The sequence below is a fragment of the Atractosteus spatula genome, chromosome 8 (assembly GCF_055471065.1).
Source record: "Atractosteus spatula isolate fAtrSpa1 chromosome 8, fAtrSpa1.hap1, whole genome shotgun sequence".
Lineage (NCBI taxonomy): Eukaryota > Metazoa > Chordata > Actinopteri > Semionotiformes > Lepisosteidae > Atractosteus > Atractosteus spatula.
The window spans coordinates 28,881,755-28,906,674 of NC_142713.1; the positions used below are offsets into that span (position 1 = coordinate 28,881,755).

At 39.9% G+C, this 24,920-nt stretch overlaps 1 protein-coding gene across 1 annotated transcript in view; it reads right to left on the reverse strand.

The window, feature by feature from the left end:
* Nucleotides 1-7,765: 7,765 nt before the first annotated feature.
* Nucleotides 7,766-24,920, reverse strand: part of cand1 (cullin associated and neddylation dissociated 1) — a 31,644-nt gene continuing 14,489 nt past the window's right edge. The window contains exons 6-15 of the mRNA XM_088923681.1: nucleotides 24,525-24,630; nucleotides 24,124-24,269; nucleotides 18,152-18,444; nucleotides 16,335-16,476; nucleotides 12,920-14,413; nucleotides 12,462-12,557; nucleotides 11,948-12,117; nucleotides 10,689-10,853; nucleotides 10,441-10,548; nucleotides 7,766-9,926 (exon numbers count right to left, since the gene is read on the reverse strand). Coding sequence (XP_088779807.1) covers nucleotides 9,702-9,926; nucleotides 10,441-10,548; nucleotides 10,689-10,853; nucleotides 11,948-12,117; nucleotides 12,462-12,557; nucleotides 12,920-14,413; nucleotides 16,335-16,476; nucleotides 18,152-18,444; nucleotides 24,124-24,269; nucleotides 24,525-24,630 — 2,945 coding nt within the window. The 3' untranslated portion in view covers nucleotides 7,766-9,701. The remainder of the gene's footprint in view (nucleotides 9,927-10,440; nucleotides 10,549-10,688; nucleotides 10,854-11,947; nucleotides 12,118-12,461; nucleotides 12,558-12,919; nucleotides 14,414-16,334; nucleotides 16,477-18,151; nucleotides 18,445-24,123; nucleotides 24,270-24,524; nucleotides 24,631-24,920) is intronic.

The following is a 24,920-nucleotide window of genomic DNA, read 5'->3' on the forward strand; positions in this document are numbered from 1 at the left end:
ACATCTCTGGGGCATACAGTACTTCGAAGGGCACTGTATACACTAATATATGTTCAAGCATGCCTTTATAATAGTCCAATGCAAACTCGACGTTTTGTTTAAAAGTGTACATCCTGGTTTATCCTGTTTTAAGAAAGATTAATCGGAACGAAACTTTGCTTTATTCAGAAAACATTCAAATGCTTAAGCAAAAGAGCACAGTTGATTTCTCTTCCGAGCTGAAAAAAGTTGCATGTTAGGTATACAAGTGCTTTTATCACCAGTTGCCATTGTTGTCTGCTTAATTTAAAAAACAGCTGTTCACTAATTTTGGCTGGCTTTCCTCTTAATATGGATAATTATGAAGTAACTACAACGTCAGAAAAAATGTGCTCGTTTTTCTTCCAGGTCGTTAATAATTTGGTTGGTTAATAAAAAAAAACAAGCACAATATAGTTAAACGCACATTATGTTACATAGTCTCCATGAACATACATCATCATTTGCTGTTTAATTATATATTCGTACATTTAACTGCACTCGTTTCTGACTAGAAGGCAAGCTCTATAGCCGCGCATCCTGAACGGATAAATACAAACATTATTGTGCAGCCGTACATACATTATTGAAATACTTAGACAAGCCGAATCTCAATGGAGAAAAGAACGAAGTCTAAATACGATTTCTAAAACCCGATTTGCGTCACCGAATTATGAATTTTCAGATCATTTCTACAAAATGCATTGATCATCGTTTTTAGAACATTTTAAAATATTGAAAAAAAGTGATTTTATTATTTTAATCATGTGTACAAAATCTCGCTCCTTTTGAAAACCAGGCTGTTCATATCTAAGTACATAGAACGTTAACAAAATCGTTTATATACCTAAATGTGGGATAAATTAACTCTAATATGATTTCTAATATACACACCACAGTACCAAATTATTTAATTATAATAACCCTTTTAAACCGAGACCATTACCAGGCTGTTAGTTACGGCACGTTTCCCATGTAAGCAATAGCGAAACGTTTTCGGAACTATGTCTTGTTAACAAAGAGGAAATATCGACTGTTACTGTGAAGTGCGCTCATTAAACAAATTATTACAGTTCAATCCCAATGGGCATTTGGGGTGAGAGAAATGGGCTGTGTTTGGGGAAAAAATGTGATCCATGCATGTAATTAAATCAACACTCTCAAGTATTCTAAAATGCGCTGTTGCGTTTACCTTGTAGGATCTCCGAAAAACAGGTTCTGAGTAATGAGAGGGCACAGGTGAGGTGTCTCTGAGGGGAGACTTCACTCTCTTCTTTCTGTAACAGTGCTCAAAGGAATTCGCCGTCCTGCCGTGCAGAAGCTCCATGGTTTTTTCCTTGATATAGAAGGGGCTTCTCCTGCGGATGAAAAAAAAAACATTTGTAAAAGAAAGGTCACAGCACCTTTTGCAGATATTGTAAAGTGTGAAGTTTAGCCTTTGCCTTTTGAACAGCGACAATCAAAAGCCACAGACTCTTACTCTGATATGGATCAAGATCGACCACCTACTGTAGCTTACGTACTGTAGATCTTGCAGTCTTTGAAAGATTGGTCTTCAGTGTCATTATTGTCAATATCATCACTGGTTTCCTTCTTTTGTCACAGTAAAAAAATCTATTTGAAGGGGCAGTTTGAGCCGCATAAACGTTATATACTGTATAATTTAAGATTCATTGGAAAACATGCAGATTAACACAATTTATGTGCTTTACAGAACTTTTATCCTTTTCAGAAGCACTGATTTGTGTGATTTTGTCTTTTTTTTAGTTTTGCACAAATACAAAGGGTAGATTTTGTCCTCTCAATATTTTTTCTCTTTTTACTATTTGTTGATTTTTTTCAGGAATGATAATTTGTTATATACATTTTAAAAAGATTCAAAAGGAAGAAAGGTATTTTTTTTTAATCAAAGATCTGCCCCTTGGGGTAGCATTGTAGTAAACCAACCTGTCTTCATTCTCATCCATAGTGGTTTCTGGTTCAGTTTTGATGAAAAACCAAGTACTCTGATATTCACAGCTCCTAAAATCATAAAAGAGTGTTCTAAGTATGCTGCGAAAGCAAAACACCTCTATACCATCAACCGTCAGAAAGATTTATCATCAATTAGTTATTCATCAATGTAGTGTCAGTCTTAGTAATGAGGTTCTCAAGCTAAAAAAAAAAAACACTGTCAGGGAAGAACATGAAATATTAAAAATTGCAAACGGCAATGTTCCTGAGAAACCAATGTACACTGTACATGGTGAGATCCACTATACAGGTCCACTAGACTACAGAAATCCTCCCTGCATATACAGTATGCACATTAAATGGATTTTATAACAAAAATGTTTGGGAGGAATGACAACTGCCGAGGTCTGACTCAGCTGTCAGTAATTCACAATCACTCCTGATGTCGTTACCTCACCCAGAACTTTATAAATACTATACGTTATCCCCTTCTCTCCCTTGCATATGTCTTTCAGTCTTGATCCACCCCATCTCCAGCTACCCCTTGGTTACTCCTTACTCTGCATGGGGGCCCTAGCCTCTTCGCCACATGGCCAAGAGGTTAGCCCTCAGCCGAGCGAACATTTGACTAAATTCAGTACACTGAATTCTTGGGGGTCCTTATTCCTAGTGAACATTCTGTTGAAAAAAATAAAAATACATAAAGAGGAAGAACAAAAAAGGACAATCTTACCTGAAAGTCAACAGGGATGTGAACTAACAACCCCTGGGTCACTGAAAACAAGTCTTAGAAAGGATCAGAAGTGAATCCTTTTTCCAAACAGTCCCTTTATTGCTATTCAAAACAGCAAACCAGGTCCTGGCCTGCAGTTTGATCACTGAATTTGTAGAAATGAGCATCAGTTAGCCTGAAGATTACAGATGATTTGCTGCAAGTATTCATGTAAAAACATTGGAAACAGCTGCTGTTTTCCTTCTTCTTATGTTGCTGAATAACCGTCCTTGTTTTTAGAACCTTACTGAGAAATATTTCCGCTTCTACCTCAGTCAAGTTCAAATAATACTGAAAAAGACAGATGTGTGCTGCCAGCCAACAGATTTCGTTTACTACTTTGCAGTCTGCTCTGAAATTTACATTCAGGGAAGAATCCTATTTTCTCAAGAATGCCATCTCATTACTATGGTGATTTATTTGTTAATGTATAAACAGTGGAGGATTGCAAAGCAATTAATAAATTACTACATCTTCGTAATATGTCTGCAGGTACTTCTCTGAGTTATTTATTAATTTTCTTAGGCTTTGTTGAGTCTCTTGTTGAGACTGATACACAATAAAATGATTGACAGAACAGCCTTTCTTCATTTTTCCATAAAAAATACCAAGTTCATGAAAAAACTATTTAATTCAAGGTGGTGAAAAAATGAAAAAAAAATAATGCTGAAGTAGGCAAGGGAATGTAAAATGATAGATATAAAACCTACCCACCTAAAGATGTATGGGGACGAAAGTAAAGTTTAAAAAAATGATTTCTTTTTGAAAATTATTATTCATATTTGTTTCTATTTAGACAGGAGAGCATATTACTGAAGCAAGCACCTCGTTCAAAGATATAACAGCAGTGACTTACCCAGGTTTTGAACTAGTACCCACTATTCCTAGCTTACAGTTTAGGGCAGAGTAGGTTATACTCTGTGAAGAGTACATTAAGTAGAAATAAAGTACAAGAAGCACTTTCTAAACAGCAGGTGCAACATTGGTGTTATTTATGAAGGACACTGAAATGGGTAAAGATACACAAATCATAGCCATAACAAATACTTAAATGTAGTAGTTGATTAATATGTACTCAATTGATTAATAAAATGTTTCTCACATGTGCTGAAACCTGTTTTCTTTCACAGAGCTGCAACCATTCCTCTGTTGTCAGGAAAGATTTTTTGTTGTTCTCAACAAAAGACTTCATAAAAACCACAGTTCTGGTGGCTGAAAATTAGGTTTTAACTTTGAGATGAAGCCGAGACTGTGGCAATGTTCAGCTAGCTGTGAATGTTCTTGTCAGCAGTAATGAGGTGCTGTTAATTTGAACTAGAGGGAGGGGGGGCAGGTTACCTCCTGCTGAGCCTGTCTTTTCAACCTCCCACTGGGAATTTCAGATTAACCCTCAAAAAAGGTCAGCTTTTCCCAAAATAAGTCATTTGGTGAGGTGAATTAATAATTCACTTTATTATGCACAGTTAGTCATCCCCTTCAATTATTAAATATTGTAGACGAGTTTGCCAGGAAATGCGATTTGAATTATGTATTCCCGAAACATTTTGCCACATGAGAAAATAACTAGTGACAACACCAGATATCCATATCTTTCATCACCTAGAAATAACAAAAATGACTGATGGCTTATAGCTAAATCCATTGGAGCTTTGCCTTTGGATTTAATTCCGAGACACCGATTTTAAGTATAGGATTGTACTCAATACAAGAACAAGGTTGCAAACGATAGGAGGCCTTTTGGCGAGTGTAGCCTCTTGAGCAATAGTTAATTGATCCAAGGATCTCATCCAGATGTTTGTCCGAAGAAGTCAGGGTATCGGCCTCAGCAACATTGCTTTGTTGCTTGTTCCATACTAATAGAAGATTGTGGGTAAAGACATGCCTCCTTTTCTGGTTTCTAAATACACCTCAACTTAGCTTACACTTGTGTCCTCTGGTTGGTGTTTCACTGTTAATTCAATAGCATAGTTCAATAGTAAAGGTTAAGTATGGCTTGTGATTATGAAGGTATACTACACTCATTAAGATTTTGGATGGTCCTCAAAGACCAGTGAATATACATCCTCAATGCTCTGTTACAGCACTGATACTGCAGAGTGACATGAAGCTAACAGAGCAAAGGGACACCTTACTGGCTCAGTCTGGAGAGGAAAGGGCACTAGAAGAATGTGCTTCAGGTAGTGATTACTACGACAGAGTCCTAAGGAGAGCATTACTTCATATAAATAGGAGTAGGTAAGTTGAATCCCCCAAGAGTTTAGTAGGACATGTCAGCACATGTGGGATGAACGAACAGCTAGAGGTATCGATGTAAATTGTTACTGGGACCTACTTCAGACTTTGGAGCAGGCAATTCCAAAACCACACCTGAGGGAGTTTCAAATAACTGGTCTCACCTGCCCTTTCATATTGTGGCACTGTCTGTTGTGGTCTGCCCTTTTATTATTTAGATCAAGTTAATCATTACAGAACGAAAGCAAAAGTGCATGCTGAGTTAGAGCTCTCTGTGTGGGATAAAAAAGATGTCCTTAAAGGCAGCAAGAGAATGAAAAGAACTCGGCTAACTGCATAACTAACCAGTTATTCAGAAATGGATGTCACAATGTACCTTGAAAGCTTAAAGATTGCTGTTGTTATCACCTTCATCTTGGGGAGACAGTATTTTATGTATGTTTTTTTTTTAATTACACAAGTGATACCTAATATAAACCTTTTCTTTTCACATACCTTTTACTGATGCATCATCTTTTGTTTCGGGCTCATACTTCTCAAATTTCACACAGGTTGAAAAATAAGATTGGTGGGGATCTCGAGCAGCTCAGACAGTGAAGACACTCAAGTGAAGTCCTATAAGTGAGGTATTATGGGTTGGAGCCTGGGCTTTGACCAGGATTTCCCCAGCAACAGGGCACACAGCAAGCAGAGTGCTGCCAGGGTAAGGTGGGCTGGAGTTAGGATTCTCTAGCAGTGACTCCTGGGATCTGGTAGGGGGCACCTGTGAGCAGACAGTGGAGCGAGAGATGTGCTGCTCCTCCTGGCAGCCACAGTTCTTCCTTACAGCTTGTCCAATGGCAGACAGAAGATGCAAATAGGGGTGAAAGTCAGAGGAGCGCCAGCACAGGTCCTCAATCTTCCCAAGCAATAGAGAGGTTATAGCCGAACTGGCAGTTCCAAAGCCAGGGGATACAAAAAAAATCCAGTCATGCAGTGACTGCAAGTATTTCGAACACATAAGAAAACCCCTTTTGAGCAGAAGCCAAGAGCTCGGTGCTGCACACTAATTAATGAATGATCCCATTCAACGTTATTCTTCACTCTTTGTATGAAATTATGAAGCGGCAAATTGGTGTTTAACACTATTAGTAAGAGTCATTAGTGTGGAAAATAGGATTGCATTTTTCATTAAACAGAAGAGGACTGAGCAATTAACCAGGTCTCAAATACATGCCTTTGCACTTATTAAACGGCATCGAAACTCCGTTCTTGTACATCTCAGGTATCTGTCTTTAACATAGACGTCAGTCGTGTCATCTGCATTTGAAAGTGCTTAAATGTGAAGTTTAGTACGTCCATGATACGTTTTTTAAATGATCCATTCATCTTATCTGGACAGTTGACCTTTAATTTATGGGCTGGCTTTTCCACAGCATTATTCAAATGTTTAAATGGTTATTTCTCTGAGGAACTGACAGGAACGTGACATGAGCACATCGATTTGCATTGTTAACAGGAGAAGAGCTGCCAATTCCCGTAAAATAATCCTGTCCTTTTAGGTAGAACACAGAGAAGAGGACCCCTATCACTGCCATGACCTACAGCAAACCGGACCTTGGACTTTAGTGGTAAAAGTGCGGCTCCCACCTGGAAAATGCACCATGGTGCACCAGTATGCTCACCACACACCAGCTATCTGTGGGGAAGAGAGCAGAGTGATGAGGCCAATTGTTAGATTATTAGGAGGACATGACTGGTAAATACCAGATGTAAATTTGGCCAGAGATGGATAATTTTTCAATTAATACATGTTTCTTTGTTGCATTTATAAGTGATGAGTTTCATTTGAAGGTTAGCATATAAAACATCTATACAGAGAAAAGAATGACTCTACTGTCAATGTTTTTATTGCCGAGGACAAAGCAAACTGATCTGATGCATCAGTCATCCTGTGGTTTTAAAATAACATTAATGGAGTTTCAAGTTTTTTGCAGATCGATGCAGACAGCATCCACCCCTAAGACACATTTATCTTCATTTGCAGTTCAATCATGATGCTGTGTCATAATTAATAGTGTACACTCCTGGCTGCAGTAAGAGTCACTAGAAAATAATTGTGTACATTCAGCCCTGTTCATTTACCCTTCTGTAAATATATTTGGTTTGCAAAATAAAAGCCCAATTCTAAGTGCTCCTAACCTCAAACTATATGATCGGTATTAGAAAAAACACTGGCAGATGTCACATGCACTTATAAGTACTCCGCCTAGAGATGTGACATTGAACTATATTTCCGAGTCTCATTTACTCACAATTGATGATAATTACTTAGCTGTAAGAACTGGGTATCAACACGGATCAGCTGAGGACATCCAAATTGTGTTAATTAGGGTTCAAAACAAGTAACGGACCACTCCGTTAGTCACAATACCTTAAATGGCTTTTCATCTGCACATTTCACGTTGGAGAGCTGGGGCATCTGTCATGTTTTTAAGTACTTCCCTGCTTTGGACAAATGACCATTTGACAAAAGTAGACATCCCTATGGCAAAAACATCAGTTCTCATATTTTTGGTTTGTAAAATTCCTATAACTTGGCATTTGGGCTCAGAAGACACCCACCTGCAGAAAAACTCCCAAGTCTCAGTGTGGCATTTGCTCAGATGCTGCTTGAGTTTTGGTAAGAGATACTGTCTCAATTTCAGCTCATAACTTATTTCTAAGTTAATTCTCCCCTCCTGTCTAAGTGCTTCAAGGAGGCATGCTTCGGCTGAACCTTTTTTTTCTGCAATGCTTCACTCAAAAACGTAGAAGATAAATCGGTGTTTATTGCATCATTTGGATTATCAAGTACACCAGTTATCTGTGGCCCTCTATACAGCACGAGAGTTTTAACAGACCCTTTTTAATCAAAGCATATGAAAAGGATTTTGAACAACTGGAATTAATGTCTCCACCAATATGCATGAAAACAATGGTGGTTTAGCATTTTGAGAGATGCAGGTATACTGTAGGATCTACAGGACAGGTTTCAAAGAAGTTTCTCCCACTGGAGAGAAAGCAAGTGCAGGTGCATTAACCAACAAAGCAAACTGTATTTCAGGAGAAAACGAACCAAGAGAAACCTACCTTTCAGACATTTTTAAAAAACTTTTTAGCCTTATCTTGATATCTTGAGGGCAAGAGCAAGAGACTTTCCCTCTTCACGAACAACGTATCTCATGACATAGCTGTGCAAAAGCGTCTGGCTTTTTAAACATTTGTTTGAACATGAAAAAATAATCCTAAGACTTTAATATCAAAAAAGAAATGCTGAGAGGACCAACGAAGGATTTAAAAGTAAAGAGGAGTATCCATTTTATTTTATTTTCTAGATTGCTGTCAGTGTCTATCACAGCTGTACTTAAAAAAAAACCTCAACAATACTCTGAAACTACTGAACTTTTCCAGTGACCTGATTTGTAACCAAAGTGTTAAGATGTTATGAACTTGGTTCACCTAACTGGTCCTGGACCTCAACTCAATTATCACACTGTCTTGACATGAATACTTCCACGAAGCCCAAGAGAAAGAATGTGATTTTCATCCAATTTCAATTCATCCTGCTGATTAACTTATTGAACAACAAGCTCTTAAAAAGATTGATTACAAGGTTCTAAAGATTTCCTATGACTATATTTGGCCCCAAAAAGGAAAGAGTTCCAAGCTACATTTGAAAGCCTACCTGCAGTAAATTGTGTCAAAGTGTATTTTTTCTCAAACTTAACTTTGGACATTGCTCTCGCTAAAACTGCCATTCACATTTTTGCTGATGTGCATTAGGTTACTCATATAGAGCAATTACTCCCCTGCCCCCCCCAAAAGTTCTGCAGCAAGGCCTATAATTAGGAATACCCTTGTATTTGACACCATTTCTCACCATTAACCACCAGCTGAAAAAGAAACGTAATGGTATATACTGAGAATGACAGGAAATGTATTGATTTTTAAACTTTTATATACTGTTAAAAGATGAACTGCACACTGGCTTGCTTCACTCATGCAAAAAAAAAGAAAGAATTCAAATTAGCATGACTCTCTACTTAACAGGAAGAAAAATCACAAAGATTTATCTTGTGTTTTTACCAACTGTGCCAAACCACTTTAATGTAGTAAACTTTTATAAAGCAGATTTTCCTTGCTGCCAACTGGAGACTGATACTCAACAGCTTAACTTAAAGATCAGGCAGAGATGATATTTCAAACAGTACAAAAACAATCTAGATATGAAAAGCATGGAAACTGAAGAAGGAAATAAAAAAAGGGATGGTCATGAAATTATATAAAGATTGAATCCTACCCCCCTCCCTTCCCAGGATATAACTCATGAGTTAATTGGATCCACATCCAAAAGACAATAACTATAAATCTCCCATCCTTAAAGCCAACAGCAGGTTTTATACAATTGGTTTTCAATTATTTCTTTTTTCTGCTACCAAATAATACTTGATAGCATATGAACGCTGCATGAGAAGTAACCTGTGCACTTTGCAGCTTTCTGGATTAAACACTAGACAAAAAAAGCAACAAGAACAAATAGCCAATCATACCGTTGTTTATGGTAAAAGAGGAACATAGTGATAAGCACTGGAGCTTAGACAATGTTTTCTTTATCATTTTTGCTGTTTTTCGGTTTTCTAAACTGTAGTTTCAGTGCAATGCATGGAACAATAAAAGGGTCCCCAAGTTTTCGGAAGCAGACATTTTAACTAGTGTCCATGGACTCCATGTTAGCAGATGACGAGTCCTTCTGGATGCTCTCAAAGATAGCGGCTAACTCGGGGTTGGAGCTGATCTGGGACTGGAATTCGCTCATGAGGGGGCTCTTCTCCGCTTCTGGAATGGTCAGAAGGGCTGCTACCGCCCTCATGGCTGATCGCTTAAGCTCATCCTGCTTCTCAAACTCCTGCTTGACCGAGTTGGCTTTGACCTGTGGAAACAAAGGAAAGTGGCCTCAACATGCATCCTCTCTGATTATTGACCACCTAGGAGATTCTAAATCTACTTGAGGCAAATTTTGGATACCGATTGAATTTTTGAAAATACGTTTTAGTTGCCTGCACTTTTAAGATGCCTGACATGAAATAATAATATAGAAAGCACAGCTAAAGCACCTAAAAATAAGCCAGTTAGCAGAGGGTCTTTTAAAATAAGGTGTTTGTATCATTTTGTAATTGTTAGTCCCAACACTGAATGTTGAGGTGATGTACAGAGTTTAAAGTCAAACAGCTAGCAGAACAAGTTTTGACTGTCCTATCTGCTCTTCTTTTGAGGGACATGTTTACCAAGAATTTGAAACAGTGCTTTGGCATTAAAAGGGACTCTCCAATCTCACTGTGTATCAACTCCAGAATGGTACATAAGCTACAATTCTTGAAAAGTTTCCAATTAAAAAAAAAAAACTGTAGCTTACAGCACCAACCAGAACAGATTTTTCCATTTACCTTTGTTGTGCATGTTGCACGCAGTGGCTCCACAAGTCTGTCCAACCTCTGCAGAACTGCACTCGGGCAAAGTGTGGATAGTCTCGCCAGCATCAAGAAAGTCAGCATCTACAAGAATAAAAGATTTCACACACTTGAGTTCTCTCCCTCTCTGCTAAATGAAAACTGTTTCAAAATACTCTTAAAAGTACAACTTAGTAAAAACCAAATAAAGCAATCTCACAGTGAACCAAAAACTGGGAAAGTACCTTGATATCGTAATGGTCCTTTAATCCATCTTCAACGTGATTGAGGAATTCAAAGATGTCTAGTCTGTCTAAGCAGCTGTCCAGCAGTGTGTACATGCACTCAAACGCTGCCTTTCGGATGTCCAAGCCATCATCCACTGTGTGCTTGAATGGTCCCATTTCCACCTGGCATATAAGGGAGAAGATGAGCAAAACTTATGAGGCAAATACTAAGGGTAAATCTGCCTTAACCGAGTCTTACGCCTGCAACGTGACTCTCATGCTTGCCCACTGAAAGAAAAGAAGGCTTGCTTTTATCATTTAGTTCTAGATGGCCATGGCTCAAGAAAATACCAAAGTCAAAAACAGATTTGTAGAGGAGAGTAAGGCTGATGAAGCCGAAGAAGCAATCTCGGACAATGGGTTCAGACTCTTCAGGAAGGTTTATTTTTATATCTTAAAATTGAATTTTCAGCCAATATTCAATAAGCCACAGGACACGTTGCTGAAACCAACACAGTTCAGCTCCTATCAATCACCCAGGAGGCTGTTTTACTTGGGAACGGCAGCAGAGGGGTGAACTGCTGACAAGAGCAGGCGTGGGGCTTTAAAACAAGCCCTGCTTTGCATGTTTCCATGATGAGCATGGCAGCCCATCACAGCAGAGCAACAGCTTTGCACAAATACGTTCCAATGTGGTTAAAACTAAGACATGAAATTTAAATATATATCCATGGCGATATATACAAAAAAAACTGAAGAAATGGCCACATCATTTTATACTCAAAGATTCACAAAGAAAAAAAAAACACGGGGAAACACATTTTAAAAAGAGCCAAATAATAGCTGTAGACCACACTTCTAATATGAGCCACACGCCTCCAGAGAATTACATGTAAATATAATAATAGCACATGATAATAGATATCATGATAATAGCACATTATATAGAGGTGATTTCTACTTATTATATACATTTACACATTAGCTGTGCTTTAATGCTCCTTCCATGTTCCAAACATATTAAATTTTGAATATAAAATAGATGAGTACGGTGTCATGTCATCGACAACAATACATATTTTACTATTTAAGAGTTCTAACTGTCTGTAGAAAAGATTCAATCGCACAGCATTTTGGTTTACAGCTGTTTAGGTACATCTTATTAGGCATAACGTGTGTAAATTTCACAAATCATAAGCACAAAACTCGCAATGGAGAAAAGCAGGTAAAAACTGCCTGGACCAAACAAGGCCGAGAAAGAGATGGGTCTCAGTTACCTCTCTGATGAGCTCCTTCCGCACTTTTGTCTCATTGTAAAGATGTGGAAGAACAGTGTCGAGGAGGTCCCTTATCAGGGAAGGTTTATTGTGCGCTGCCGAATTAAATGTCACCAGGGCCACCCTTCGCACATTCAGGTCTGGGTCTTCTAACGTTTTTAGGAAGTCACCTATTTAAAACATACAAAGTTCAGTTATCAGTTAAAGGATCCAATTTCAAGTTAAAAAAAGATGCGCCTACAGCTTATACAATAGAAAAACCTTGAAAGTAAAACCCTGTAGATCTATTAGCATCAGTAAATATTTGTGTCCATCTTTTTACTTCAGGAATTGCATGACCAACGAGATTAAAAGTATATTTATGGCATGATTTAAATTTAATATTCACTTCATAAATTCGAAATGAATGTTACGTCTTTAAATTGTATTATTAAAGAACCTTTTAATAAACTCAAACCTGAGATTTTGCTAAAAAAAAAAGCAGTAAACTTCCCCGAACACATAAAAAAAGTACCTATGCAGTTCTTCAGGAGTGGATCAATTGTTTGCGGGTGATCAGAAATTGTAAATTTCACTGCAGTGACTACAGAGCTACGTGCATAGGATGAGCCTGGAAAGACACAATAAAAAACACATCAGTCTAATGAAAGCCAAGGTCAATGTCACATTAAGAAATGGTTAATGTAAAGATCGGCAAAAACGTCAATTCAAAATCACATGAGCTGAACAATATAAAAATGAATTCAATGACTGCACTGATCCACTAAATAGACAATAAAAACTGATAGCATTGTGTAGCGATAACAGACCTGAATGGACAGATTTGTTCAGTACCAAATATACATTTCTAAATACATAAACTTACAGTGCAGATTATGATTTTACTTCAAAAAGATATTTTGTTCTGTTTCTCCAGTCTCTAAGTAACACTTGAGCACCATGTGTAAAACTTAATAAAGGCAGAAAACCCACCTGACACAAGATAGCCTTTAAGCCTTGGCAATAATGTTTCGGGGTCTATTAAGGTGAGTTTTCCAAGGCATTCAGCAACCACATTCCTGGTCCCTTCTTCCGTGCATTCGCAGTGCTTCAGCAGCAGCGCCCAGACACTCTCCACATAGGGCTTGAGCCCGGCTACCGAGGCGGAGCTGATGATCTCTTTCAAAGAATGAAGCAGCAGGTACTGCCGCTTGGGCTGACTGGAGATCTCCTGCAGCACGAAAGGCAGGTACTCGGGCAGATTGCCGACGCTGATGCTGCCCAGCGCGTAAGACGCTGCCGACTTCACTTCTTCGCTGGTGGAGGAGAAGGCATCCAAGATGACCGACTTCAGCTCCGGCTGTCCACTCAGGTCTATGTGGTGGCCCACCTCCCCCAGGGAAAGAAGGGCTAACAGGCGGATGGAGTCGGTGGACCTGGAGTTCTTCACGTCTTGGATGAACTGGCCCACCACAGCCGGGCCCTCCTTGGGACAGGCTCGAGTGAGTGCCGCCACGCATTTGGCAATGGAATAGTAAGACTGCTTGTGGGTAAGTGCTGTGCTCTGTGCATAGACTGGTCCCGTTAACATGCGCAACAAGTCCATGTACCCTAGGCTGGCTGTGCCAGTCCCCACCAGGGCCTGGAAAAAATCCAGCATGGCACTCAGGGCTCCTCCCTGCAACAAGGGAGAACGCACCAGAGCGATCAGTTCAGTAAGGATGGAGCCACTGATCTTGGAGAGAGACGCTGGGTGCACCTTGGCCAGGGTGGTGAGGAAGCTGATGGCCATCTGGGAGACGTGCATGTCGCTCTCGCTGATCAGAGGAGGGAGCTCAACGAGCACTGCATCAATCATGGCCGGCGTCACGCTGTCGCTGTAGTTCTTGATGAGGATGTCCATGCTGGCCAGCGTGCTCAGTTTCAAGGCCCGCTGGTTCTTCCTGAGGAAGGAGGCCAGGATGGGCACGCCTTCCCCCAGAATGGGCCTCAAGTCGATCTTCAACGGGGAGCCAGCAATCAGCGTCAGCGCCTTTACCGTGGTCAACCTCGTGATCTCGTTCTTCAGCCTCTCCAGGAAGATTTGCAAGGTGCTCGGCAAGTCGCTGCCCAGGCTATCTCCTAAATTACAGATGATCTGGCCCATGCAGGAAATGGCTCGCTCTTTCACTTCTTGATCAATATCTGCAGCCTTGAGCCGCTTTATGGTACAGCTGAAGAGGTCTTTAATGTAAGGGGAGGCATCAAAAGCTGCTGTCTGGTCCAGAGGTCGTATGACTTTGACCAGCTGCTGTGTGACCAGCAGGGCTTCGGAAGTGATCTTATAGAAGGGGTCCCCAACACAAGCCACGACTGGAGGCACAAGAGCCTGCACGTGAGGGTGGAAGACTTGAGGAGTATGATTACACAAAATAACGTACAGGCAGGACAATGCGTCGATCTTTAAGTTTGAGGAGCTGGATTTATCGTTGAGTGAAAATATGATGCCTGTGGAAAAACAAAAATAGATTGCACACAATTTTCCAAGAGTACTAGGTCGCCTGTTCAGTTTTGTTTACACACTACACATTATAGCTAAATGAGAAGGCTTGATTTTCATATTTATGTTCAGGGTTTATTTTCTCCCTACTAGCATAAAATAAAGGAGATTCTTAAATCTGAGAGGGTGAATAAAACCACTGACACCAATCAAACAGCAAACATACCTAAGAACAGCTAATACTGCTTAAAAACATTTCTGTCTAAATAGATTCCATTAAATTGAGCATTCTAGAAAGCAACAGATGTTTTCCCTGGTGCGACTGTCCATCAATGTACAAAACTGCAGCTTTGACATTCCCCCTCCTTTGTTTTCAGTCCACAGCAGCACTGAAATCAAATCTCCCTAGAACAAATGTCAATTTTCGTCAAATTGTAGTTGTTTAGCGCGTGTCATAACAATTCAGATTTCATTCTGTTCCTAGCACTAAACTCGTGTTCACAGAAGATGCTGGAAAGAGGGGCCATCAGCCATCTCGTGCCCATGCATAATTCTGCAAATTTGTTTACTGGTTTTTATCAGCAAGCAGAAAATAAGGAAGTCTGCATTTGTATTTGTTTGAGAAGAGGGCTTCTCAAGTGGCTCGATCAGTAGAGGCACTTGAGGTTTGAGCTGAGGTACTGGCTCTGGCCAACAGTGACTAGGTTTCCCTAAGCCAGAGGCTCCCAAACTAGGGACCTCAGTAACATTTAAAATAATATATTTTATAGCTTCATATTTTTAATTCAAAGTTTCAACTTTCACTTATTCTGGTACTTTGTTGTGTTTCAATTTTCTTTACCTTTGGATAAATACCAATTTTTGGAAATTTTGCTTCGACAACCCCCCCACCCAAACATACGTTAAATTATTCCAGTCTAATATGTAATACTGAATAAAAAGGTCTGGGTTGGAGCACTTTTACAATGTACAGGTGATGGTGAAAACACCAAAGTAAATGCAGTACTTCTCACTCAATTAAGTAAACTGAAAGCAAAGGCCTCCCACACAGGTGTGGCTCATGTGTTAATTAAGCAAATAACTAATACCCGTTCTCACCCGTTTAACTGTTTTCTGGAAACATCTAGAAATTACAACAGTACATCACATTCACAAGTGCAGCTTTAAATAAGCAGGCACCCATACTGAATTTCAAACCCTGTAAAACTATTTTTACTTTTACTACTATTAACATGCTCTTTATCTGGCTGCTTCATTTGTACCTATTTATACCACTGAGTGATTTACTGGAAGAACTGAGGTGAAGGACCGGCTCAATGGTATAACAGCGGCGTCTCACCTGGGACTCAAACCCACAGCCTTCCAGTTACGACTCCAGAACCCTGACCACTGCTTAACATTTCTGTCCATAGGCAGTGTCCAACTTTAAGTGACATCCCACCGAGTCTTAAGACTGAACTAGCATACTTCACAGGACATTTAAATAAACAATTTGGACAACTAAGTCTCTGACTAGAACATTAAACAAGAAGCTTAAATGTCGCCACTGAAAAGAAGATCCAAATCCAAGCACAGCAAATTGTAAGCTACCTCAAAAACAAAGCACCAACGTAACCATAAATAATTAATAACTACACATATACAGTAAACAGTTGCCATTATATGCATTGGTAATCATGGTATGAAGGTAATTCTTGGGAATTGATTTAAGTGTAGCACCCCCATCTCAGTACTGTAGCAACCTGACATGGTTTTTCAAGGCAACAGACATATTAAGATGACTAAAGAAGCTACACATCAGTTACGATCTGGAAATAAACTGTTCTGTGCAGCTCCTATATCCTATCAAATCATTTCAGACGCCCGAGACTTTCCTGCATTGCTCTCTGAAGTAATGGAAGGCAGAGAAAATGTGCTTGCAGTGCATACCTGGAACCAAAACGGGTATGTGTTGGGTCAGGGCTCCTGGTAATACGTTCACCAGCTCGGTCAGCATATTGAAGCAACACTGCCGGGTTTTAACACTCTTCTCCTTCATTTGCTTGTGAAGGGCTTTTACAATCATAGGAACCTATATAAAACAAGATATATATACATGCTGACAGAGAAAATTATTGTATTTGTCAATCCTCAGGGAGGTTTTCCACTGTTAACGTAGCCAAAAGCATATTTTCACCTGCAACTGTAGAAATAAAATCCATACAATTTAAACACCAAAAGCAATTGCAAGCAATTTTCATGTTGCAAGCTTTGGCAGTATATGATATTTGCTTGTAGACAAAACTTAAGACTGCCAGATTGACCTCTTGTGGTCCATGCCTCACAATTATGCACACTGTGATGTTTGTTGACTGATTGATCAGCAGCTGAATGCCAGGAATGTGAAAGCTGATTCAAGATTAGCTCAGTCAACTGGGAACAAAGAACAAACATCATTCAACAAAACCTTCAAATTTCAAGACTTCCAATTATACCACTCCAGATGGCACAGGCTCAATTTCATTTTGTTGCAAAAGTGGTTTATATTTATTTTTTTAGTTCCAATAGCATAGTCTTCTCTATTTCTGGTGAAAAATGTTTCGTATTGCAACAGTAATATTCCAATGTTTGGAGTTGCAGAAGAAACTGTGCTTTTGGAGCTTTAACACAGGAATCATGAAAGATTTAACATCTTTCATTAGTTGCTAAACATATTTAGAAATACATATTTAGAAATATTTTATTAAATATAATAGTCCTTCTTTAAACTTATATAGCACTTGTCTGGACACTCCACTCAAAAGCGCTTTACAGGTAATGGGCACTCCCCTCCACCACCACCAATGTGCAGCCCCACCTGGATGATGCGACGGCAGCCATAGTGCACTAGAACGCTCACCACACACCAGCTATCAGTGGGGAGGAGAGCAGAGTAATGAAGCCAATTCATAGATGGGGATTATTAGGAGGCCATGATTGGTAAGGGCCAATGGGAAATTTGGCCAGGACGCCGGGGTTACACCCCTACTCTTTTCGAGAAACACCCTGGTATGTTTAATGACTACAGAGAGTCAGGACCTCGGTTGTACACCTCATGTGAAGGATGGCACCTTTTTACAGTATAGTGTCCCCGTCACTATACTAGGGCATTAGGACCCAAACAAACCGCTGGGTGAGTAACCCCTGCTGGCCCCTCTAATACCTCTTCCAGCAGCAACCTTAGTTTTTCCCAGGAGGTCTCCAACCTAGGTACTGACCAGGCTCACACCTGCTGAGCTTCAGTGGGTTGCCAGCTGTGAGTTACAGGGTCATTTTTATAGCTCATGGCTACAAAATAACCTTATTTAGTCTGAAGCAGTTTTTGAGCAGCTTTAAGTAAATATTAATGTCCTAAAACTGTTCATTTTGAACCACTTGGTCAAAATAAAAACAAGAGGCCACCTTTTCAGAATCTTTGAATTGACCGAGGAATGAAAAATGGCTCATTTTTATTAATATGAAGCAGGAATGTTTTGTCCATTGACAATTGTCCAGTCCTGGTCCTGAGGGGCCTGGAGTTTTTCCACATCTGCTTAAGAGTAGCAACACATGAAGAGCTGGGAGAAGCTGTTATACCGGTCCAATTAAACCAGTCGCCAGCTGAGTGAGCTCGTTAAGAGCTGAGCTACAACAAAATCCTGCCGGACTCGCTGGGGCACTAGGACCCACACCGACGGACCCCTGGCCCACCAGGAGCCGGACTGGGCAGCCCTGCCCAGGAGGAGTACCTGACTCTGCAGCATGGTCAGAGGCGTCTCCCCTTGCTCCATGGCATCGGGGTCACACAGCCAGCTCTGCGCCGGCCGCGTCTGCTTCAGCAGAGAAAGGTAGGCGTGAAAGACGTCCGCTTTGACGTTCTCCTCCCGCTCCTTGAACCGGGCGATCAGGGCCGGGGAGACGGTCTTGTAGAACTCGGGCAGCATCTCGTGGCGTGTGCTGACCACGGCGTCCAGGCACTTGGCAGCAGCCCGGCGCACCTTCCAGCTCATGTCGTCGTCGTCGCTGTACTCGTCGTCGCTCCCTGGAGGTGGCGGCGACAGCGGGGGAAAAGACACGCAAACTCCGTCACAGTCTTGCCGGAACGCACTAGAATCAGAACAGCTGGTTTTTGCGGCGGGTTCTGCGAAACGCAGGAATGGAGCCAGGAGACAACAGAGACGGAGTCAAAGGCCTCCTTTCTTTGTTTACAAGGCAACAGTCAGATGAAGAATTGTCATGAACAAAGACTACACGGAGACCCAGTCATACCTCTGGGCATTTATCAGACCAATTTAAACAAAACTTTGCCCAAGTGCACAACAGTGAGATGCAAATAATTTTTTGTTGTTGGGCATTTTAGAAGAGATCAGTCTTTAAAACTATTTTATTTTTGCTTCAATGTACAGTAGCGCGTTGAATCTTTTGAACGATGAACTGTTGGACTTCGGAGCTCACAAAGGCATCCTCACAGCAGTCATGTGAAGGTCAGAATTTCTAAGCAAATGCCTGCACCCCTTCATAGGCCCCAGCTCTCCATTCACTTGCTCTTCCGACAATCCATCTCTGCCTGCACCCTGCAATCTGTCATCACCACTACGGTGTTACTTCAGGTGTGCTGTATTGTAATTCCTCACCTCGGCTGTTATAAATGGTGCTTCCTGAAGTTTTTTTTTGCCCCTACTGTGTGATTTATCACATTATGACAAATTTCAAGTGTTACACCACTCCAGAATATATACATTTTGCACAAAATATTATGTTCCAGTTCTATAATTGTTCTGAAAGTAAGTCACCTTGCATAAAGGTCACCTGAGTGCTACTTAAGGTGTGCTTCATCATCCCACTTGCTCTGTCAACTAAACGTATAACAGGAGGATTTTATTACAAAACCATGTACACAATGTTTTAAACATGGACTAACAGCTACAAGAAGTAAATTATCAAAGGTTAAACTGGTTGAAGTCAGTTCCAACACTTCTCAAAACAAGTACTGCACCAGAGCTCTACTGTACCGAGTCACAGTGGAAGCACTCCAGCATGAGGAGTCAGCAGGGCTCAGTGAAGGGTGCCCTGGAACATGGGAACTGCTCAAAGGGTATGAAGGCCAGACTCAAGTGCGAATGGGATGAAAAGTTATGAACAAAGAACCACAATTTTATCATCTCTTGCAGTATGTCATGCTAAAGCAGCCCAGAGATGTTTACAAGCTTGACTGCTGCATGAATTATTAAAGGAAAGGGAAGAATATGAATGTGGTATATATATAGAACAAGAGAGTGACAGGGTGTCTGCTACATGTTTATTACTTTGACCAAAAGAGTACATCATTCCAAAGCACTAGGGATGTAACCACAATGCCCGAGGACTGAGGTCACGGACATACTCTTAGCAAGTACTGTAAATGTAGAGGAAACTTAATTCTAACCATCTTAGAACAGGTAAGATGTTTAAGAACATAAGAATGGTTACAAGTTTGAGGAGACCACTCAGCCCATGTGACCCGTTTGATAATTAGTAAATTAGTAGATAACTGATGCAAGATCTCATAAAGCTGTTTCTTAAAGAAACTAGGATAGTGGTTTCAACAGCATGGATGGGCAACTTGTTCCATACTCTTTAAAAAAAGAAGGAACTGGTAGGACATTTATGTGCTACAGCAATATGGCAGAGTGCTTGCTCTTGAAACTTATTGTGATGGCAGAAATTGAGAAAACGAAGCCTCTTTATGGTCATTAAAAGGCTCAAACAGAAGTTACTTTTTAAATTAACAGTGCATTGTGGTTTTTGTTAAATAATGTTTACAGTCTGATTATTAAAGAATCAAGTGCGGTCTCTGTTAGCATGCAAACACCAATGGAACAAGCAGAGGTTAATTTCATACTGAAGAAGGCTCAACAGCTTAAGCATTTTTATTTCTATTTATTAAAGTATAACAAAACTAATATGTTTAAAATAATCAATACGCTTAATATAATTAATTATAAATAATTAGGCATAAATGTGTAAAGGGTTTTTCGAGAAAAAAAAATAAAATAGGAAACACCAAATAAGATATTACTCATTGAACATGTAGAGCAAAGTTGCTCAAATTACTTAAGAGTTAATCAACAGTAGAAACATCCTAGATGCCTTTTTCACACCTGTGTGACGTCTGTTATAGTTACTGCTGCAGTCTACTCTGTGTGCAGCACAGCACAATGCTGAGGTCGTGGACCAAGTAAACAATGAGATCTCAAACTGCATCTGGAATATTATTTTATCTACTATTTTATCTACTGTCAGCACACAGCGTGAGTAGTGTACTTAATAATTCTGCTTTACGTGTTTGAGTTACAGCCGTGGGTTCTTTTCTCAGTCCTGTGATTGAAGGGGAACTGCAACTGAAATGAACAGCAAATTTCAAACCACATTAAAAGTAAAATTTACACAGTAACTTATAAAACTCCAATTTACATTACAAAAGACTAAATTTCCAGGTATGAGGAGCACCACATTCTGCGATTCAGAAAGAGGCAACAAAACATCCTGTGAGGTGAAGCCGCAGGCTTGTGAATACATCTTTTAATCCAATAAAAACACTGTTCTCGATTTCTAGCCCGTTTTACTGACAAATGCTACTTACTTGGTAACTCTACATGCATCACGTTGGAACATTTCTGTGCTGAAATGTCTGCTGCACGACCTGTATTTTCTTCACTTGTACGTCGCTTTACATTATCCATTATAGTGACTAGAGAGCAGGAAGGGCTGCATCACGCCACAATTCATGGGAACTCTCAATCTCACCTATGGCGAGACCGGGGTTTTGCAACACCATGGAGATTTACTGCATCTTCACAAAAATTCTCAATTGTGTGCTTAATTCGAAATGTGTAAAATTCTTCTCTACCGTCAATAACTTTATTTTCTCACCAAGATTTAATAACCGGTGTGAGAAATTGGGACTGCAGGGGAAAAACAGTCCTAAAGCCCTGCCACACAAGGGCTCCGGTACATTGCGGGTGAGTGACTGCTCAGCTCAAGTGTGCCCCGTTTGAACAGATCCATACGGGTGTGTACTTAGAGGTGGGAAACATATTTTGTGTTTATTCATGTGCTAGTCACAGTCACTAGCAAAAGGGAGAGGTCAGGAATGGAGGCAGATGAACAGAGAATTGGCATCTGTACTGTGAATGAAGAAATAAGGGCAGCACAGTAGTGTGGCTGTTAGCACCGGACTACGGTGAGTATGCTCATTCTCTCCACGTCCGCATGCGTTTGCAGCTACGTTCTAGACATGCAGACTCGGCTGACTGGAAATATGGACTGGAATCCTACCCAGTGTTTGTGCCCTACACGTCAGGGATAGGTGCCAGGTTGACAAGTTGGGAATAAGAGGGTTTCTGACAATGATTGGACAGAGAGGGGGAAAAAAACAGACGCTTTTATAAAGGTAACTTTTAAATCACATTTTGGCAAGAAGAAGCAACCTCTTATTTGGCTTGCGTTTTGTTCTGTTGAGGTCTGATAAAGTGAAATCAAAGCCATTTGAAACACAGCAGACCTTGACAGGCAGTAGGAGTCCTTGACAGCTTGGCTCAGTGTTTCCTATTGTCCTGATCTACTTTTAGAGAAAATCTATTCCCGCTAACTGATGTTCAGAAAGATTGAATAAACTGTGGTTTGAATGTGGAAACTTGAAGTTGTCAGCATGGTTCACAGCACAATGTACAGAGCCACTATACAGAAAGTGGTAGCCAAGCCTTCTATCAATAGTCTCGATTGCCAGTGGTAAAATGGCAGAATATACTGATGGATTTATCTACATACTAGATAACCTGATCAAAGTTTGTCATGTGATAAAATGCTACCAGAATTTTAAAAAATTGGACAATCATGCAAATTTTGTTGCCACAGTAGGGAATGAAGATCAGAAGACCTTTTAAACAGGCAACACCTGCTGAATCACTCTGGCAATAGGGAATACAACAGATTACTGCCTCAGTTGAGAAAACTAATGTGCTAATTTGGAAATTGTAAAACCCACTTTAAAATCCTCAGTTATCAGGTCTTCTACTTCAGTTCACAATATAGTGCCGATCAGCCAAAAAAAAAAATCATTAAGCTTGTGCAAAGGGAAAAATAAAATCCAAAAAGGTACATTTCCATAATGAAAACTCAAATAAGCATTTCGGACATCCTTGTTAAATCAGACTATGAAGAGACAAACTAAATGGTTTCAGGAAGCAATTCAACCATAAAAGACAAACTGCACATCCTCCTAGGAACAGCAGGCAAATTACTATATCAGAATCCAAAGAAGCCTATTCCATATGTAAAGCATTTTAGGCAGCAAAGTAATCGTCAATCCACTTTTGCTCACTGCAACAGCTTAAGGTCATTTTCAAAGACTAACAGGAATATTAAGAGTAAAATCTATATTCAAAGTTTAAGACAGTGGTTGTAAATTAGATGTCACTGTGTTTTCACCATTGCTATGAGTCAAAATCAAGACTGAGCTATGGAGCACCTGAGTGTGCAGAGGAAAAGTTAAGGTTTGCCGAAAGACATTTGCACTGATAGTTCCTGCTAACGTGATGAAGTGGACTGCAAAAGCATATTAGATATTACTCCTCTGAAAAAAACACAAGTTGGTTGAGAGAACTATTTAAGGATCTTTTATGGATTTATGGAATTAATTCCGAAATAAGTAGCAGCTGCCATTCGGCAGTTTCTAAATGTTGTCATCAGATCCTAAGCAGAAACTGAAAAAGAGGGTCCACAACTAGGATAGGTGGCTTTTCACAGAAAGCATATCCGCAGCAGGACTAAGTCCCATTACATCCAACTGCAAACATACACCTCAGTTGCATTTGGAGTCATACTGTACGTAAATGCTCTGGAATACATATTCAAGAACATTTAATGAAAACGTTTCAAAATCTTTCAATTGATCAAGTGAATCAATTGATCATTTTGAAAAGAACACAAAATCAAAAGTAATCATGGTCCCTGGTAAGCACTTAATTGGTCAAACTAACTCTGTAATTGTTTTAACAAGCATCTCTCTAGCAGCAGTACCGGTAATTAATTGTCCTCACAGGTAGCTGAATGTTAACATTGCTAACTGCAGTCAATTGATTATTTGAAAATAGTCAAACAGTTCAACTGGATTCTTTAACAAGCAGTTGCCTTGCAACAGACCCCGATATTCACTGGAAATCGAGGCACACAAACGTGTTATACACATTAGCACAACGCAGCTCCAGCCTGTAAGAAATGTGCATCTGTGCATTGAGGGCAATAACACACTTAAGTTTTAGCTGAAGAAAAATGAAAGGAAGAGGCAACGTGCCTGAAAAGCAGTAAAAGCCTATTAAGACGTATTTGGCTTGGCCAGGATGTGACTCTTCAGTGCACTGTAAACAGAATGCTGCCATAACAGGCTCTGCACCTGTTTTTTTTTTCTCATATAGATTCACATGCAAATGAGCTGTATATTTCTCCATCTCATTTCAATGCATATGCGAGCGTGCCTTAATCGAACCCTGATACAGTAATCCTGTTCCCAAGCAAGTTGTACTTAAGGTTTTAGTATTAAGTACAAGTATTGGATCAAGAAGCTACTTTCAGCCGCTCATGAATAATGCCCGATAACCATCATTACAGTCTCACGAAGAAGCTGAAACCCTGACCGTTTCAGCGTCAAAACCTGAAGAATTCTAACAAGCCCTTTATGTACCTTGATAGTCTTCATCCGCACCATCTGCATCCATAGCATTCTCATCCTCGTCTTCATCATCATAATTGTAATTGGGGTCGTAGGTTAAATACTTCAGGCAGATGCTGATAATAGTGGGAACATGTGGGTAGACTTCTTTTGGGCACCTGCAATTCAAACGTTACAAGATAATTTACCATCATGGATATGACTGAATCGAAAAGAGAATGTTACCCCCATTGCAGAGACTTTGAAGGATGTACCCACTTTCACATTTTATTAAAATGTATGTTCTTGGACAACTGGAGGATTCCCAGACATCAGCTCAGCTCAATGAGTTCTGCTGCCGCCTAGACTTCAAATAATTGCTACATTGTTAACAGCATCAGAAAGTCTGTGCAAAGATATTTTTAAGTACAAACCTTCTGACAAAGGATTCAAAGGCTTGGATGCAGTATTCCCGCAACTCGTCGTCATCAATATTACAGAACTTCACCACCAGGGGAATGATTTTTTCTAAATATTCACCTGAAAGAAAAAAAAAAGATAATTTGACAGAATTCATAGAGTCCATTTCATCCCACAGGCTCCCAGAGGAGACATTTCAACTACCACTGAAGTGTACCACCCACATGGGTGATACACAGCAGCCATATTAAACGCATTATGTGACGTTTCGCTTTCAATCGAAGCTTTGGTTATGTTTGCACTCCTACTAGATTCTAACAAATAGAATAAATTATGAGTATGCAAGCAATGTCCATCTCAGGTTCTTGTATTCAAAAATTAGGTATCCAACAGGAGTAAGAAGATTCAAA